The sequence below is a fragment of the Zootoca vivipara genome, chromosome 6, assembly GCF_963506605.1.
Source record: "Zootoca vivipara chromosome 6, rZooViv1.1, whole genome shotgun sequence".
Lineage (NCBI taxonomy): Eukaryota > Metazoa > Chordata > Lepidosauria > Squamata > Lacertidae > Zootoca > Zootoca vivipara.
In genome coordinates this window covers 42,616,175-42,633,827 of record NC_083281.1, presented here as the reverse complement: position 1 = coordinate 42,633,827, position 17,653 = coordinate 42,616,175, and the positions used below count along the sequence as shown (strand labels likewise).

Below are 17,653 nucleotides of genomic sequence, written 5' to 3'. Positions count from 1 at the left end.
GGAAATTTGTGGAGGCAATGTGTCTGGATAGCTAGTAGCCCTTACAGCTAAATGGAACCTTAGTATTCAGAGGCCATGCATTGCAATGCTTCTGGCCAGTAGCAGTGGGTACATAAAAGCCAATCCTCTATTACACCTTCCCCTAGCTGCATCAACCTCTTTCTTTGGTTTGGTGCACATGTGGGTTTTATTTTAATTCTCATGCAGCTGTGTTCTTTCCTCTTAAATGCATTTGGTGGCTTTCAGCAAGGCTTACTAAGCCTCAACTCCCGTCTACAATATGGGGATAATAATCCTGTTTCCCTCACTCGCCACACTTCTTCTTCAAGCAATGAGAAGTTTCAGGGGTGCAACTGTAATCTGGAACAGTTTCCTTTGGAAGCTTTTGGTGTTTCTCTCTCCCTGTTTCTATCTTCAGTCTTCTGTATCATTTCCCCAACCCCTCTAGTCTCTCTTTCCTGCTTTGCCACCTTTCTGGCTCCTCTCCCCCCAGAGTTTTCCCCCATACCTGCTTTACCTACCTCTCTAGCTGCCACTTCATTCTCCAGCTGTGTGCATTCCTGGGCTCTAACTAGACTTCTCCCTTCTGGTTAGTAATTAATCCTGCTGCCAGTTGCAGATCATTTGCCCTTGCATGCACCCCCAATCCCTGAGTGGCAAGAGACTCCGGGGGTTCCAGTGCCTACCTATGGTTCCGTTTCCTTGGTATGAAGGTCAGCGGAGACTAAGGTTTTATTTACACATATGTACAACTTGAGCATAGGATGGAAAGCCTCGCAGCATTAAAACTCCAACAGATCTTGCTTCCCTGTTAGGTTTCTTGCTTTCCCCACGGCATCAGACTCAGTGCAGACAAGCCTCTCTGTCCTAGTTCCAGCCCAACCAAACTCACCCCATCTGCAGCTCTTTGGCCTATGGTTCCCCATCCTAGGAAGATGTGACATCCAGTCAAGTGAGGTCGGGGAGGCCCACCCATTTGTGTCTACAGCAACAGGGCTCACACTTTTAAGATGCTGATGACAGGCACTTAGACAGATACCATTGCCTTTTCCAGGGAAAAGACCCTGATGTTGTGAAAGATGGAGGGCACAAGGAGAAGGGGACGACAGAGGACGAGATGGTTGGACAGTGTTCTCGAAGCTACCAACATGAGTTTGACCAAACTGCGGGAGGCAGTGGGAGACAGGAGTGCCTGGCGTGCTATGGTCCATGGGGTCACGAAGAGTCGGACACGACTAAACGACTAAACAACAACAACAAGGATTCTAAACCTCAAGGTTACAGAATAAGAGGCCTGAAGGGTCCCAGACTGATCTCCCCACCCCACCCCACCCCAATAGCAATGCAAATATGCTGATAGCAATGGAGGCACACCTGAAACACTCCAATGAGAGGCAAATTCACTGCCCCACATCAGATCTCCAGAGAGAGGCAGCCCCTCAAAACCTCATAACAAAAACTGCAGTTTAGTGGGAAGGAAGGTAGGCTGCCCTTTTAAGCTTTTCCTATTCAGAGTGTTCCATAATGGATCTGTATCAAGAAGCAATCACTGAACAATTAACTCCCATGGAAACACATCACCTGTAGTCTCCCTAATAAATGATGCATCTGGCAACTTTGCCCAGGACTGTTAAGAGACACCCCAGATCCATTAGCCTTCTCCTGCACAGACCCCTCCCAGTCTTACAACAACACCTTAACAGATTGGGAGAAGATCTCTCCTCTTCCAGAGGGGAGACTTTGCGGGTGGGACTCGCTCCTTGCGACAAGCAGGGGGGCGTGTATCGGCCCCCTGCTACAGCCTATCCCTGCTGCCGCGCCAAGCCTCTGGTTGGCCAATAGGGCCGGCCTGAGGGCAGGGTTTACATACATTTAAGGCGGCGTGGCAGCATTTGAATCCTTCTTCTCTGCTGCATCCCGACGGATCTCCCGCCCACCCACCCTTTAGGTCTTCCCTTTGTGTGTGTGCTTTGACCTTGCTATGGACTTCGGTTGGTTGCCTTGGTTGCCCAAGGGGCCTGGTAGGAGTTTCTTTATCCATTTGGCTAATTGGCACCGGCCTCTTGGTTTTGTCGCCTACCTCGTAGCAATTCATCACAACTTCTTTCGGTATTTGGCTGTTAGGCATTGGAATATGGAGTTGTCTGGTGTGTTTGAGGACTGGTTGTGGCCATAATCCAAGCCCCCTCTTATAGGGGTATCCCTTAAGGGATCCGGCGGTCGTGGATCCCGTCCGATGCCCTGCTGGGGGCTAGGGCCATGGCACGACCCCCGGTGACACCAGGGGAAGCTTTCAGTTGTATTTGCATCAACAGGCTCCTCCCTCGGGGTGTTAACCTTATATGACTCCCCACTGAGCGGGGTGGAGTCACACTTGCTAGGGTGTCCAATGCCTAAGCCAATACCTCTCACTTGCTCTAACCAATAAAGTTGGGTCCCTATTAACTCAAATCCATGTGTCACTGTGTCTTTATTTCTCGCGGGGGGCGGGTCCTCGAACCACAATGTAGGCAGCATACTTTGAATGAAGAAGAATTATGCAAGAATAATGGTGATGAAGACTGTGCATCTACATATGCAGCACAGATAAGCCCCTAACCAGATAGGCACTAGGAAAAACACACTAGAAAAACACACTAGGGAGAGGAGGGAACGCAGGCAAAGGCTGTTTTGTGCACATTTAGCCTCACAATGGTCCTAAGAAATAGGTAAGACTATGGGCTTTTCATACCTCATCTTACTATGGATTTCGTCTACGTGGTGCTCTCCCCTCCAACAGTTTCTGTCCTAAGCTTTCCCCTCCATATATCCAGAGATTCCCTATATGCAATTGATGCAGTTCTCCTATATGGATTTTCAAAGCAAAGGGGATCTCTAGCTTTAGGGAGAAGAAAGTGAGGGACAGCAGTAGCTGGATAAGAACGTCACACGGGCAAGGAGGCACAAGGCGTTCACAATATGCATAAGGATGAGAAATGGGTGGGTCCTGAGATGTAGAGAGACAAGTGAATTCACCTGGAGACAGGAAAACTCACTTGAGAAATCTCACATGGGGGGGGGCAAAGGGAAGCAAGTAAGAAGATATCTTCTTTCCCTTTCTCTCACTAATAGCATTGCTCTAATTCCGAAATTATATTGGAACAAGATATTTAGTTGCCATTGCAAAGCCCAGTCTCAAGTAAAAAGCAAGCCAGTAAATTTGGTGCCTGTTACCTAACAGGGTCTGCAATATTCCCAACAGGTGTGAGGAGGCCAACAAGAAACTAGCCAGTGGCCTATTCGCTTACCTAGAGCCTGTCACTGTTTTGGATCATAGCTACTCTTTGAGACTCTTGAGAGTTCCATGGACTAGAAAAGAAGATCAAACCTATCCATTCTGAAGGAAATCAGCCCTGAGTGCTCACTGGAAGGACAGATCGTGAAGCTGAGGCTCCAATACTTTGGCCACCTCACGAGAAGAGAAGACTCCCTGGAAAAGACCCTGATGTTGGGAAAGATTGAGGGCACAAGGAGAAGCGGACGACAGAGGACGAGATGGTTGGACAGTGTTCTCGAAGCTACCAACATGAGTCTGACCAAACTGCGGGAGGCAGTGGAAGACAGGAGTGCCTGGTGTGCTCTGGTCCATGGGGTCACGAAGAGTCAGACATGACTAAACAACTAAATAACAACAACAACAACCCTTTGGGATTTGGGAGGAATACAAGGTTCTTAGAAAAAGAAAAAAGAAGGTACATATCTAGTTATAGGATGAGCATGTCCATTTCTGCTACAGCTGTCTCATCACTGCCTTAAGCTTTACTTTTAAAGCATTACTTTTAAAAATAAATAATCGTGGATTAGAACTTAAGTCTTCTCTGAACAGCCAACTAGATGGATGGGTGCCAATTTAGCAGTTGCTCTTTTGGCATGCAAACAGCAGACAAAATGGATTCACAGCACAATCCTGCACATGCCTACTCTGAAGTAAGTCCCAATGAGTTCAGCGGGGCTTACTCCTCCCAGGTCAAGTGGGCACAGTCCTGCAGTCTCAGCATGACTGCAGCTGCACTCTGCTGTTGGAGCTGAGCTCTCCCAAGGGCAACCAGCACTGGAGCTCAGCTCCCATCTCTGCTGGCCACTCTGAAGGGCCAAAAAGCAGCAACCTTCCTGGCTGCAATTGAGAGCCTTTGAGCTCTGCCTCTGGGGCTTCCTAAGCTGCACTTAAAAGCAGCAAGGGAGCACAGCGGAGTTTGTATCAAGGCTAGGCAGTGAGGAGTTTGTAGGTCACTTTGTTCCCGTTCTGCAGGGTGCACCCCCAACATTGTAAAAAGCTTAAAGACTGCAGAGCCGTTCCAGAAGGGTCAAGAGATTCCAAAACCCTTTTAACAGCAAGCGAGAGCCACGGATGGTGGTGCACTCATTGTGGAACTTGCGTTGCGCCCATTTGCACTTCACCTTCCCACACACTTTATTCATACAGACACACAACACTCATGCAAACACACACTAGCACCCACACAGTCCAACAGAGAAGTCAAAAGCCCTCCCAGCCAAGAGATTTGGAGGTTTCAAAGCCTGCAGTCTCCAGATTCCTGCCTTTTGTTTTCCTTTTCCCTGCAAATGAACAGGCATACTATGCATTCATTCATGGTTCTAGGCAGCCATAGGAAGCACCCTAAAAGCTTACTTAGACACACACACACACACACACACACACACACACACACACACACAACATTTCCTGTGGGTTCAAAATGCTAAAATGCTTCCCATATGTACCGGTAGCCATCCTTGCAAGAGACCTGTGAGGGTGAAGAGTGTCCAGATCTGGGGGAACTTGAGGAAACAGGGCCTTAGATAAGGCCATCGAAGTTTAAGATAAGATTTGAACCTGGGGCTCCTGCTTCAGCTCACACGCTTACCAACGGGGGAAATTCAGGGAGGACTTTTCAATGGCTTAATGCAGATTAGCCAAAGGAACCTCAAATCAGAGGCGCCCTACTGCCCTGCTAGTTACCACTTCCCCATCTGAACAACGAGCCTGCTTACAAATGTTCCATAGACATGGCGAGATGCCCAATTCCGGAGCTATTAAAGAAACAGGTGGCAATTCCACCCCGAGGTGGGGATGATTCTTCACCAGCTCAGCTACAAAGACCAAGCCTCTGTGCCAAAGTGCCACCACTTCTAGGCTGGGCCCGTGGCCTGGATGTCCCTCCAGCCGTTTGAAGCTATAGCTGAGACTCTAGACTGGGCTGCCTTTGTCTACTTCCAGGCATCACTTAGTGGAACCTGCCAGGAAGCTCTAAATGTCAAGATGCCATCATGGCAGCTTTCTGTTCCCTGTGCCATGACCTTTTCTGCAGAAATGAGAGGCGTAAGAACATGACCTGCAGTTCTGTTGCTAAGTTTTCTGATCTCTATTCACTCGCTCACTCGCTCAAGAGCTGGAACCTGACCACCCCTCTCTCGCTCTCATTCTCTTTCCTCCTCTCAGGGCTGTGGGGGTCCTTGTTTCCTTCTTGGAAGTGGAGGTGTGGATATAAAAGGGTCTCCCGCCTCCCTCATGCACTTTGCTATTCAGAGAATTCTTTTTCGCACTCTTCTCTGTGGGGCTCCCACATGGAGAATAATAGCGTGCCAACTTTATGGGTTTTTTAGCAAGGGCTGAAAGCACTCTCCAGAGTGCCTTAGTGACAAAAGTACACACAAAAATCCTGGGCCCACCTCTGCCATTTGGACCTGGAGTCACGCAGAGGCCGTGGGAAGAAATGATGGATGGGGATGGAGGATGCTGAACCACCTTGTCCCCCTGCCACTTCGAGAGGACAAAGCCCCCCCCTGGCAGCCTGGCCTTTTGTTCTCCAAAGGACAGAGGAAACTGCTCCGAAAAGCACTGAGCAGCAAATGGGGCCAGAGGCACCATAATCTTAGGCCTCCAGCAAGCCGTGGGTGGGTGTAGTTGGAGCCAGCAGCTACATGGGGGGGGGGGTTAGAATGCACTCCACCCCTTTCCCAAGAAGTTGATTTCTAAAAGAGGAAAGCACCAAGCACAGAGATTTTCAAGGCTCTACAGTTGGGGTGGGGGTGGGGAGAGGTAGGACACTGTAGAACAGGCATGTCAAACCTGCGGCCCTCCAGATGTTTTGGCCTACAACTCCCATGATCCCTAGCTAGCAGGACCAGTGGTTGGGGAAGATGGGAATTGTAGTCCAAAACATCTGGAGGGCCGCAGGTTTGACATGCCTGCTGTAGAAGCAGCCTTGTATTTTACTTCTGAGCCTTAGGTTTGGTGGAGGAATTTGATGCAGTTCGCATTCAAAGGCAAACCTACCCTAATCCACACTTTCCCAAACAATATGCAAACCAAAATGCAGCCACCCTTCGAAATTTGCACTTCTCCAAATTTTGTGGGGCTGTTCTCCAGCTGAGCAAAGTGGACAAAAAAAATGCATATAGCAGCATAGAGTGTGCATTCAAAATGTAAGAGAAAATAAGATTCAAAAATGCATTCTCTCAGAGGAAATCACTTGGCAAAATTGTGTATATTAGGCAAAATTGCACAGGAAAATGTCTGTATCGGGGGGAAGGGGCACTAAAAAAATGCTGGTTAATTTTCACGAGGGTTGTTTTTTTATTTAAAAAAAATTGCAAACTGATATGGAAATGCAGAGACTTGAAGTGAAAGGGTGGGGAAATGAGAACCCGAGAGAAATCAGCTTTCATGCATCCCTATTTCTGAGAGAGGGGGAGAGCAAGTGTGTGTGATGGAGACTGATAGCACCTTATGCTATATCAGTTTACACACACACACACACACACACACACACACACACACACACACACAGCATGAAGAAATAGGTGGGAACCTTGATAAGAGTGTCTGCCTTCCCCACTGCCTGGCTTAGGGTAATTTGTGGCACAGTGTTGCCCCCTTCCCCCTCTCACACTATAAGCCACCCAGCCATGCCCTGCTCCCTTCTATGATCCTGCCTGCTCTACCCAACTAGACCCCTCTCTCCGAGACCTCCTCCCTCCCAGAACAGACTCCCTTTAAATGCCTCCTTTTAAACTTTCCTTCCTCTGCATGTAACTCCACTAGCTCCCTGCTGCTGCTGCTGCTGCTTCCCCCAGCCTTTGCTTGCCTTCCTTCATTGCCTCCTCCACTGTCACATTTCCAGATTGCAAGGTCCTCGGGGCAGCAATCTGTCAGTTTACCCATGTCGCTTTGCAAAGGGCCATTTTTCCAGCAGGGTGCCACTCTTGGACTCTGCACCCACCACTCACGGTTGACATCCTTCTGTTTTGATTGGGAAGCTGCTGCCTGCTGGCTCAGAGGCCCCCTTTCCACCCACATTAACAAGCTTTGCATCAGCTTGCATGTTCGGCTCTAATTAAAGGAATCAGTCCATCACCCTCAGGGGAGTAGGTTCTAACAAAGTATTTGGCAAAAAATTGCTAATTTGTCTGAAATGGCACTTATAAAATAGATTCTGTTACTAGAATGTCTACTTTCTGGCCCAGGAACTAAAAATCAGTCGTCCCTGTTCCTGAATGAGAGAAATCTCTACTAATGAATCTTGTCCTGTTTCTATTTGCTCCAGTCTTAAGCAGGTTCATCTCAGAGTGAGTAACTGAATAAAACAACAGTTTTTGGCAATGTGGTGTCCTCCAGATAGACCCCCAGCCTCCATCAGCCTCAGCTACCAAAGGTGGCTGGAGCTGATGGGAGTTGTAGTCCAAAACATCTGGAGGGCACCAGGTTGGAAAAGGCAGAAATTGACTTCTTTCTTTTTCTTCTGTCTCCACAAGCAAAAACACCCTCCAGATGTTTTCAGACTACAACTCCCATTATCTCTGGCCATTGGCCATGCTGGCTGGCACTGTTGGGAGCTATAGTCTAGCAACATCCAAGGGGCCATGGCTAAAGGATGAATTTTTATTTTAATGAAACCGGAACATTCAGGGACTGTGTTCCTGAAGCCTCGTTGTGATCTATGATCTTGCTTGCCCTCTTTCCAAGAATCCCCAAGCAATCCTGCTTACAGCAGTGGATAGAAAAGGGCTCTCAAAGGGGCTGCTAGTCTCTAGCCCTGCTGTCATTCTCCCAATCCAGAGAGGAATAGCAGATTTGTAATTATCCACTTGCTTAGCTTCTTGTGGCAAAGAAGAATCACTTCCAGCTGACCAAGCAGGGATCCACATTCCACACCTCATGTATGCTCCTAATTGTGGGATGTAATCCACTGAGAGCAGTCAAGTACAACATTCCTTGTTTTCCTAGAGTGGACATGCAAGGGAATGTTTGGTCCAGCCAGTCGAAACTTCCTGTTCCTCCTGGCCTGGAGCATCCTTCTTTGCATGTGACTAGTTGGTGGGCATGACCTTTCCTGACCTGGTAAAAGGCCAAGGCATGCTGCCACTCTCTCTCTTTTCCATCTTCTTTTCGTCCTGTGAACTTCCTGGAATGAACTGCTGGCTGCCAGCCAAGCAGTCCGCCAGGTCATCTCCCTTATGGGGTAAACCTGTTAGTATAAGTTTGTAACTTTAAGCCCAAAGCCTGCCTTCAGGGATCACACTGTGCTCTGCCTGATCATGAGTAAACTTTCTTTTTATTGCTTATGAATAAGACTGTGGTGTCTTTATTCTTTTAGGGGGGATTCAAGGGGTCTTACCAGGAAAATATTAGAACACATTTCTGGACAAGCCAGATTGAATTGCGTATTGTCTTAAGAAACTCACACCAGTTTGCAACTAGTTTTCTGCTGTGTAAAGGGGAATGCACTCTGCTAAGTAAAGGAACTTGCAAGTTCGGAAGGATATTAATAAGCAATATATCCTCTCCTGCAACCCTGAACATTCCCACACTAATGCACACTAATTCCCACACTAATTCAATTGTCTTTATTTGGCCTTTGAGGGTGGAGCAAGCCTGCTCAGTTCAGAGGGACTTACTGCAAGGGAAGTGTACATAAGTGTAGTTACTCTGGAACTGATACTGAGATAAGGCAACTAACTTCCCAGATAAATCCCTCAGTTAATTTGCCCCTAATCACTAAAACCAGCTCTTCTTCATTTCATTTATCTCAGCTAAGGTCCCAACAGATCCCATTTCAAATCAATTCAGTTCCCCTTCAATTATCCACATTCGTTACCCTTCAAATCATCTCTAGATTAAAACATCTAAAATTCATTTATTTCCCCAAATTCAATCTGACTGGGTAACCCAAATGTTTCCTTAGTTCAATTCCCCTCCCCAATCACTAATCCACTAGAAACATTTGGGGTGCTTAGAAAAAGATCCAGGGCCCATCTTGTCAGGAATGTGAAATGAAGGGGCAGAGAGTGATAACCTCTGGGACACTGGAGGGAGAGAATGGCCTCGGTCCCAACTCCTATAATCCAGACCATTGTTAGGTGAGGTATTGGGGGAAGGAGGCTAACAGAGAGTGGCTACCTGGTGAGTCCATGGCTAAGGTAAGATCTGAACTGGGTACCAACTACCTCCCACAAATTCATCCCCTCCATGGCTCCCCATCTCAGTGTCCCTAGCCAGCTGAACTTTCCTTGGGCACGTCTTCAAACCTCAGCAATGACAGCCAAATAGATCTGGAGATTTAGACTGGAGATTTGGTAAAATTGGGACCAAACGTTTCCATCAAAACTCAGCTTTAATACAGACTCACAGCCCAAATACGGGACACCCCTCCCCTTGATTGACCTTCAAATGTGACATCTCTGTCACCATAAGAATTTTGGATAGCACCACAAGCAAAAATGCCTTTGATGTGGGCACATGTGGAAATAAAACGGCCTGAAAGCCTTGCTGCTGATTACCTCCAGTGGAAGCACATGTTTTGTGCTGTAAGGATAAGTCCATTTCACTTTACCTGCCCTAGGGCCCATTTGCTACACCACCACTCTAGAGCCTTTAAAGATTGTGCACAGTTCAGTTCCCTCTTTCATCAGCATCTGAGTAATGGGGAGCACTTCCGCAGTGGCTTAAGGGATCAAGCCAGGGCTCGCCACAGAGGCCTCAGGCCTGGTGTATTACAGAGCTAAATCACATTTCCAAGCTGTAAAAATGACTTAAATATTATCTTGGCAATTGCCTTGAGCAGACAATAGAAATTAGGGGAGGTGGGGAGAAGGACTTTTCCAATGAGGCTTCTGCCCCAGTCAAAACCTGCAAGTTCTCTGGCAGCATGCGTCTTTCCCCTGCAGAGCCAGCTTTTTTCATTCCCTTCTGGCATCTGCACACCCCTTGTTAAATAAATCCTGCTCTTCTGTTCTTTGATTTTAGCTTATGGATAGGGCCAATAAAGTGGTGCAAATTAGCCATGTGCCATTTGCCAAAAGATGACTTATGAACACCTCGGGGAGTGAGGAAGAGGGCGATCGCGTTGTGTACCCAGATTGCTAAAGTCACCACAGGGAAACTAAATCGTAGGCCATCCGTATGAAGACCATTTGCATCCTTCCATGTTTGCACAAATCGCTCAAGCCAACAACAGGTTTGCACTGTGTTGGCTGTAACTGTTGCTGTCAGCAACCAATGTCTGAAACCTGGGCAATGATCCCTGGGCTTGATTAACTGCTGGGAAGGAAGATTTGAAATAAAACACTTTAAGGTGGCCACTTACACATCACCAAGGAAGTGGAGATAAATTGTCAGAAGGAGGACACAGATTTGCATATAATGGGCATATGTTAATAGATGCACATTAAGAAAATAATAACCTGCAATTTAGATAGAAATACAAGTGGGAAAGTCTGTGTCCAGTTCAGTTTGCTGTCAGTACTGTTGGCAGACAGCTTCATGGCCTCTCCTGCTCTCTCTCCTTTATGCTTCTATATATATAAAATGGACTTGGACCAAACTGCACCCCCCCCAAAATGCAGAGGACACTTTCAAATTAAAGGACGGCCCTCTGTGCAGGAGGAAACATGGGCGTCCCCAGAACACTGGGTTTTCTGCCCCAAGCTAACACACATTTGTAAAGCTGGGTTCTGTATAAATTATGGAAATAAAAGGGACATGGATCTACACATACAGCATCAAAGCCACACCCCTGACCATTGAACTCAGCTTCTTCCAACTCCTGGGATTTAAACAGACTTTGCCCGGACTTTCCAGAGTCCCTTGCTCATCTTCACAACAGTAAGGGCTAAGAACCTGCTTGCTGGTTTCTGAACACAATATCAAATTTTGCACCTTGTTCTTTCCCTCTCCCCACAGACTCATAGAACACACTCTCAACCCTGCCGTTGGGCTTTGCATGCCATCATCACAGTGTCACCCACCCAGCTAAATGCCCACTGGGACTCCATAAGCTTCCTGTTTTGCTGTATGTCCTGGAACTGCAGAAAGAGGGGGGTTGTCAAGCACCAGGTTGGCAGGCTACAACAAATGGCTAACGGGTTCCCCTCAGCATGGTGGGGTGCAAGTGTCATCAGAGGTTGGGGGCAGTGCTTAATTTCAAGAAACAGAAAGGTGCTGGGGTTCAGTCTTTGGCATGTGCTTTGGACAGAAATCTTGCTCCTGAATTCTAAGAGAGCAGGGTTACCCTATTGCTGCCCAGTGCTGAGGGAGAGGTACATGGGCAGAGGTAACCTTCATTATGAAAGGTTTGTTCCTATCTGCTTTATTACAAAATGATGAATGAGGGTGACATGCTGGAAGACGGGGAGGAGGCGCAAGACCAAAGGTGCCTGCACAGAGCCACATTCCTATCCATCTTAGGTAGGAGGATTTTTGAAAGGCACATGGAGGTGGCCCTATGGTTAGGCAGAAGGAGAGCAGCCCTCCTGAAGGGATGGATTTTGCACACTATGAATGGTGCTGATATGGGATAAGTTCCTGTTGGCTTGTGATTGGGAAGCAGGGGGCGGGTGGGGGAGAGAATGCCATTTGGATGAGTTCATAATGTACATAGTAAAATGTTTGTGGAGTGTTTGTATGTGTGTCCAGGAGGGCACAGAGGAGGAGAAGAAATCAGCTAAAAACAGAGTCCTTTATTTCATCCCATTCCTTTATTCAATCTCAGCTGCTTGAATCTGAGGTGAACTAAGGATAAGGTGAGAGGAAGAGGAGGCCATAGCATTGGTATGAAAAAGGAGAAATGGGTGGCTATTAGAATTGCAAAGGACTTTTTGGAGGGTGTGTGTGTGCCACATCTTACCCACAGTCACCATTTTAAGGACACCTTCATAAATCTCCAGCGGTGGCTTCCAGACAAAGTGACTTCCGGAGTCCCTTGCTCCTTCACAACAGAAGCTGTCAAGGACAACCGTGTGTCTGTGACGTCTACTTCAGCATGGGTAGCAAGAAGCAAAGCAGATGGGCATTGCCGGGGGGTGGGTGGGTGTGCTCTGCCTGAAGAGAGCATGTCACCTCATTAAACTAGGGACGGCATCCAGCAGCATGAGACATGCTTGCCATCTGCATTGCTTTGAGGTTGCCATTTCTTTGCAGTTAGAACATGAGCAAAATGCATTTTTGCATGAACAGGAAAAGTCATTTGGGTTGGACTTTTGGACAGGAAATTGCTGGTCACTGGGCAGCATCTATCAGAACTTGGACTTATTCTACTTGAGACCCTGCTTAGCTTCGGAACGTGGAATGTGTGAAGCAACATTAGAAAAGAGGAAGCATGTGCAGAGTGCTTTTCCTAATACTGATTAAAGAACCAGATGCCACCTGTCTAGAATTGGGGAGAAGGGTAGCACAGGAAAAAAATGTGTAATGGTCATGTGACCTGTTCGTTTAGGAACTAAACTTGAGTCAGAATATTTGGGGAATTGCATTCGTAGCCTCCGTGTGGAACTGAAACAGTCGCATGCAGAATGGAGACTGTATCTGAGGCAACTTCTTCAAGCAAGTTCTAGTTGCATGAAGCTCTCCATGTCTTACATCCTCACAGACATATAAAATCAGTTAACAGAGACATCCAACTCATCCCAATTTGTGCCAAAAGCCCCTTATTCTATACTTAGAAGAAACTTGTGGTTATAGAAGTATGGTTCATTTGCATACTATATTATGCAAAATTATATGACACAACTTCACTATTCTGATTGCAAAATATATCCCAGTTATTTTCAGTGAATCTATGATGACTAGAAACTTGCTAGAGAATGTGATTTGTTTGGATTTCAGGAGCCAAAGCTCTTCTGTTAAAATTTTGGATTCCATTGTGGTGTGATGGGCATGGAATGCAAACAGACCTGCACCTTATTTAACGCACTTCCAATTTCAGCAGTTTTGAAACTGACTTGAATGTCGTGAATCCCTTCCCCATCCCCATCCCCCAAATCAGGAGGGTGCTAAGAACTCTTTGCCAGTGATCCTTATGGAAATGCTGTGTTGTATGCTTGGGGGCCATTAACAAGTCACACTGTTCTCAAGTTTGCTGTGTGGGCATGCCTGGGGTGGGGTGGGAGGAGGTCCACAGCTCACTGTCAGAGCACCCCCATTGTGTGAAGAAGGCCCAAGGTTTAATCCCTGGCATCTTCAGGTAGGTCTAAGAATGTCCCCTGCCAAAAACTCTGGAGAGCCACTGCCAAGTGTAGACTACAATGAGCTAGATGGACCAACGAGTTTAGCTCAGTAGGGCAGGCAGCTTTCTATGTAGAGCATGAGACTCTTAATCTCAAGGCTGCAGGTTCAGGCCCCACCTTGGGCAAAAAGATTCTTGCACTGGAGGGAACTAGGTGACCCTCACTGTCCCTTCCAACTCTACAGTTCTATGATTCTGTTATTCCTGTGCCTGTTCATTGCTGTATCAGCTCACAGAATCCAATTGATCCAGATATCCATGATCCCCTGAGTTAGATGCTTTCATCCACCAAAGATCACCAGCCATGACAATACCTTCCAAGCTTCAGGATCATTGCAGGACAAAAGGAAAAGCACACACCATGGGCCAGCTTGCAGCCCTGCCTGAAGTACCAGGTAACAAGGGTGCTCATGGGCAGAGACAGACTCTTGATGTACTCTTTGTCAAGACAGGGAACTTCTGTATCCTGACAGCAGTTCAGTTTTAACGTCCCAGTGCAAGGGACCCTGACAGCAGATCTCTCTCATCTGCGCCACCAGGACAGCTTGCAGGGAGTGGGAATGGCTGAGCACTACCTGTATAGTGGCAGGAAGGGAGACTGCAGCTGGTCAGCCCCAAGCAATCAGGTGGCCCAACAGAGGTTCTGTTGCAAGAACATTCCTAGGCAGGGGCTGCTGCCAGGTAAAGCAAATGAAGCAGTGGGCCTTCTGTTTCTTTGATTGCAGAAGGCTCACTGCTGGCCAAGGCTGCAGCCGCTCGTCCTCCTCTTTCCCCCAGAATGCATCTGGGCCCTGAGACAGAATGGCCCAGATGGCATCCTGGAGAAATGCAGCTGGTGGGTGTCTGAAGCCTCAGCCAGGGCTTCACTTTGCTTCTGTGTGCCCAATGCATAGAAAAATGAGAAAGTGATGTCAGTGACTGTCAGTAGCTCCAGTAGGCTCTGACAGGCCTGGTAACTAAAGAAGCCACAAAGGCTCTGGGGCCTTGTGGAAACCAAAGGCGCTGCATCACCTGCCTCTGTGCCTCTGAGATTGGTCTGCCTACTCTGGAGCATAGGCAGTATGGGGGTGGTGGCAGGGGGCAGGCACTCCCCCAACAAGGAGCTTACACTGCATTTCTGAAATTAACATATGTCATTAACATATGCTGTCTCACCCACCTAGAAATATACTTTCCCCCTTCCATACTTCCACCTCTCTGAATTCTTTTTCAAGTGCCACAACTGCTCTGGAAGTCAACTATCAGCTTTGCTCACCTTCCTCTGGCTCTTCAGAGTCTCAGGTGCCACTTTTGGACTTGACCTCTGCCTGCCATGGACAATGCAAGCTGCTTGCCTTGCTGGGCTCTGACACCAGAGACTGGGATGGTGTTTTACCCCACAAACAGATCCATTCACTGAGGTCAGATTCCATAACAACTCTGGCAGCAGAGAGCAGGAGAGGCTCTGCAGTAACACAGCACCTGCCTTAGCAGAACGTACACAGCCAAAATGAGAGATGGAGTATTAACTTGTGGAATATCACTGTGGCTTACAACTTTTTCAATGTTTCATTTTCCTTACCAACAAAGCTGGGAGCAAACATTGGCAAAAATTTAGAAGGGCCACCGTGGCTCAGGGACCAGATCTGTATTGTGGGCGACCAAGTGACCATCCCTGCTCTACAGTGTCTTCTCAAACCTTCACACTACCTGACCATTCCTCTGGTCCCAGGGTCTCATATAAAGGCACAGGAGACTTCCACCTTACTGAAGCTAAGAAGGTCTGGGACTAGTCAGTGCTTGAATGCACGACTGCCTAGGAAACATCTCTTCCTTGGATTCATTATGGAAGAAAGGTGGGATACAAATGACAGTATGTGTGTGCCTGCACACACAAAACTGCCTATAATAAGACAAGCCATTTCTAGGCTCAGTGCAAGGTGCTGATTTTAACCCATATGGTCCTATAGAACTTGGGGTCAGATTACCTCAAAGGCCACCCTATCCCATACAAACTTGCACTGAAATCTTCTTCAAAGTATCTCCTTCAGGTTTCTGCACCTACAGGGGCAAGGTGCATGGTCAGCCTGAGAGGGCCTTCTTGTCACCTTTGGTTCCCTGGCTCTGGGATGTACTCTCTCCAGGAAGACTCGCCAAGCACTGAACTGGATGGCATTTGGAGAAAGACCATTTAAAAGATATAGCACTTTAAACCATTTTAATCTGGTTCCTAGTTGCTGCTGCTAAGTCTTGTTGTTACAGTACTGTGTTTTTGTTTCATTAAAAAAATATGTTAGCCACTGGGAGGTCAAAGCAACAAGAGCCTCAAATTTTCAAAGCTGGAAATTTTCTTGGTCTGTTATCTGACACGCTCCCTTTTCTGAGGTGCCACAATTTGTATCCCTCCAGAAATAATGGAGTTAGCAGCAAACTTGACCTTGTGGTCTACAACGCATCATCACATGAGCTATCAGCATCCACAGGACAACTCAGGTCTTCCCAACAACATTTCCCAGCCTATGCATCTGTTAGTGAGGCTGCTGCTGAGCACCCTTCTGAGGCCCTGGTGTTCTCCCATTGGAGAATTTCTTAAAACCAGAGGCAGGCTATGAAATTACAAGTCAAATACCTGTTCTTTTCACAAGACCTATAAAATTGTGCTTGTTTAATGGTCTGCTCCCCTCTCCTAGAAAGTAACTTAGCCTTAGGGAAGAGCAACTGTGAGAAGCCTGATGGGTTCTCTCACAAGTTCAATCTTCACAGCCAATATTCCATACACATAGCTCTTCTACCTGTGGGTTGAGGATCCAGCTGGTGGTTTTTGGTGGCCAGATTAGGTTCTGGGTCCTCCACTTGCTGATCCCCATATTACCTTGTCTACTATGGTATCTGGACGCTAACCTATCAGGGATGCTTTTACAGGAGGGCAATTTTGAATAGAAACAGTTATTTTGTGGAATTCTCCTTCTTGTCTCTCCACACATTTCAGGACCCTCCCTACTCCTGCATGGGTCTCTCCCCTTGCCCCCACAAATAAGAAGGCTCACAAACTAAGGCTGTGTAGAACCAAACATGGGACAGAACAAGGCCCATGTAGTTGCGGAATCAGATTATAAGAATAACAAGCCACATGCCTGGTGCCGCATGAGCTGGTTCCGTATGATCATCACAAATCATTTGAATTATAAGAAAGGGAAGTCACTTTGGCTGCCTACTGGCTCCTTTTTCTCAAACACAGTTGGACAAAAGGAATAGGAGGCTGGAGGTGAAGTCTATGATTCTATCTCATTGCAACAAGTAGAGGCTCCTTGAGACTCTGAGCATGACTAACAGCCAGTAAAAACTACACTGCCCTGCGCTGATCCCTCTTTTTAAATCAAATCTCTTAACAGAACTCTCAGTGGTGTTTTCATCACCTTCCCTTAATCATGCAGCAATGAGTTCCACATGTTAAGCACACATTCCCCCCTTCCTTTGTTGATCCTCTTCTTGTGTCATTGGATGGTGAAGCCATTCATTAAGGGATGTTCAAACGTTGCATGAGAATACAACAGGTCTGGGAAGTTGATGGAGAATTTCTTTCCCAAGAAACGAATGATACCCTTAAGGAATGGAGCACACAAACCCAGAGAACGGCGGAGGGGTGTGTGGAGGGAAGAGTGCCTTTTACCAGTACCCATTCTTAATACCCCGCCAAGGAATTGCTCCCCAACTTACCTGCATCTGCCAGACAGAAGCCGGCACAGCTGAAATAAACCAGGAGGGCTGCATTGATGTAGAGAAGCAGTTGATCCATCCTCCAGAGCGGGTCCATCCTGCATCCACATGGGAATGGCTGTTTCAGCCCCAGAGGTCCCGATCCAACATGGGGAGGCAGGCAGGCAGGCAGAGAGCGAGAGAGAGAGAAAGAGGGTGCCCCTTCGGCTCCCCTTGGCGGCCGCCTCCGATCAGAGGGACGCCGAGGAGCCCCGCCAGGCTCCCGGACCCGGCGCGGACATTTCAGCACCACGGACAGCTCCGCGCCGCCGCCGCTGCCGCCGCTTCCCGATCCATGGCTGGCTTCTCCTAGCGGCAGCAGAAGGGCAGCGCCGACTTGGGGTTCCCGAGGCCGGGCTGGTCTCTCTTCCTGGGCC

At 47.7% G+C, this 17,653-nt stretch overlaps 1 protein-coding gene across 1 annotated transcript in view; it reads right to left on the bottom strand.

Moving 5' to 3' along the window:
• The window catches only part of FNDC5 (fibronectin type III domain containing 5), a 30,570-nt gene extending 13,236 nt beyond the window's left edge, over positions 1-17,334 (bottom strand). Inside the window, exons 1-2 of the mRNA XM_035118757.2 lie at positions 17,238-17,334; positions 15,103-15,110 (exon numbers count right to left, since the gene is read on the bottom strand). Coding sequence (XP_034974648.1) covers positions 15,103-15,110; positions 17,238-17,334 — 105 coding nt within the window. The remainder of the gene's footprint in view (positions 1-15,102; positions 15,111-17,237) is intronic.
• Positions 17,335-17,653: the final 319 nt, after the last annotated feature.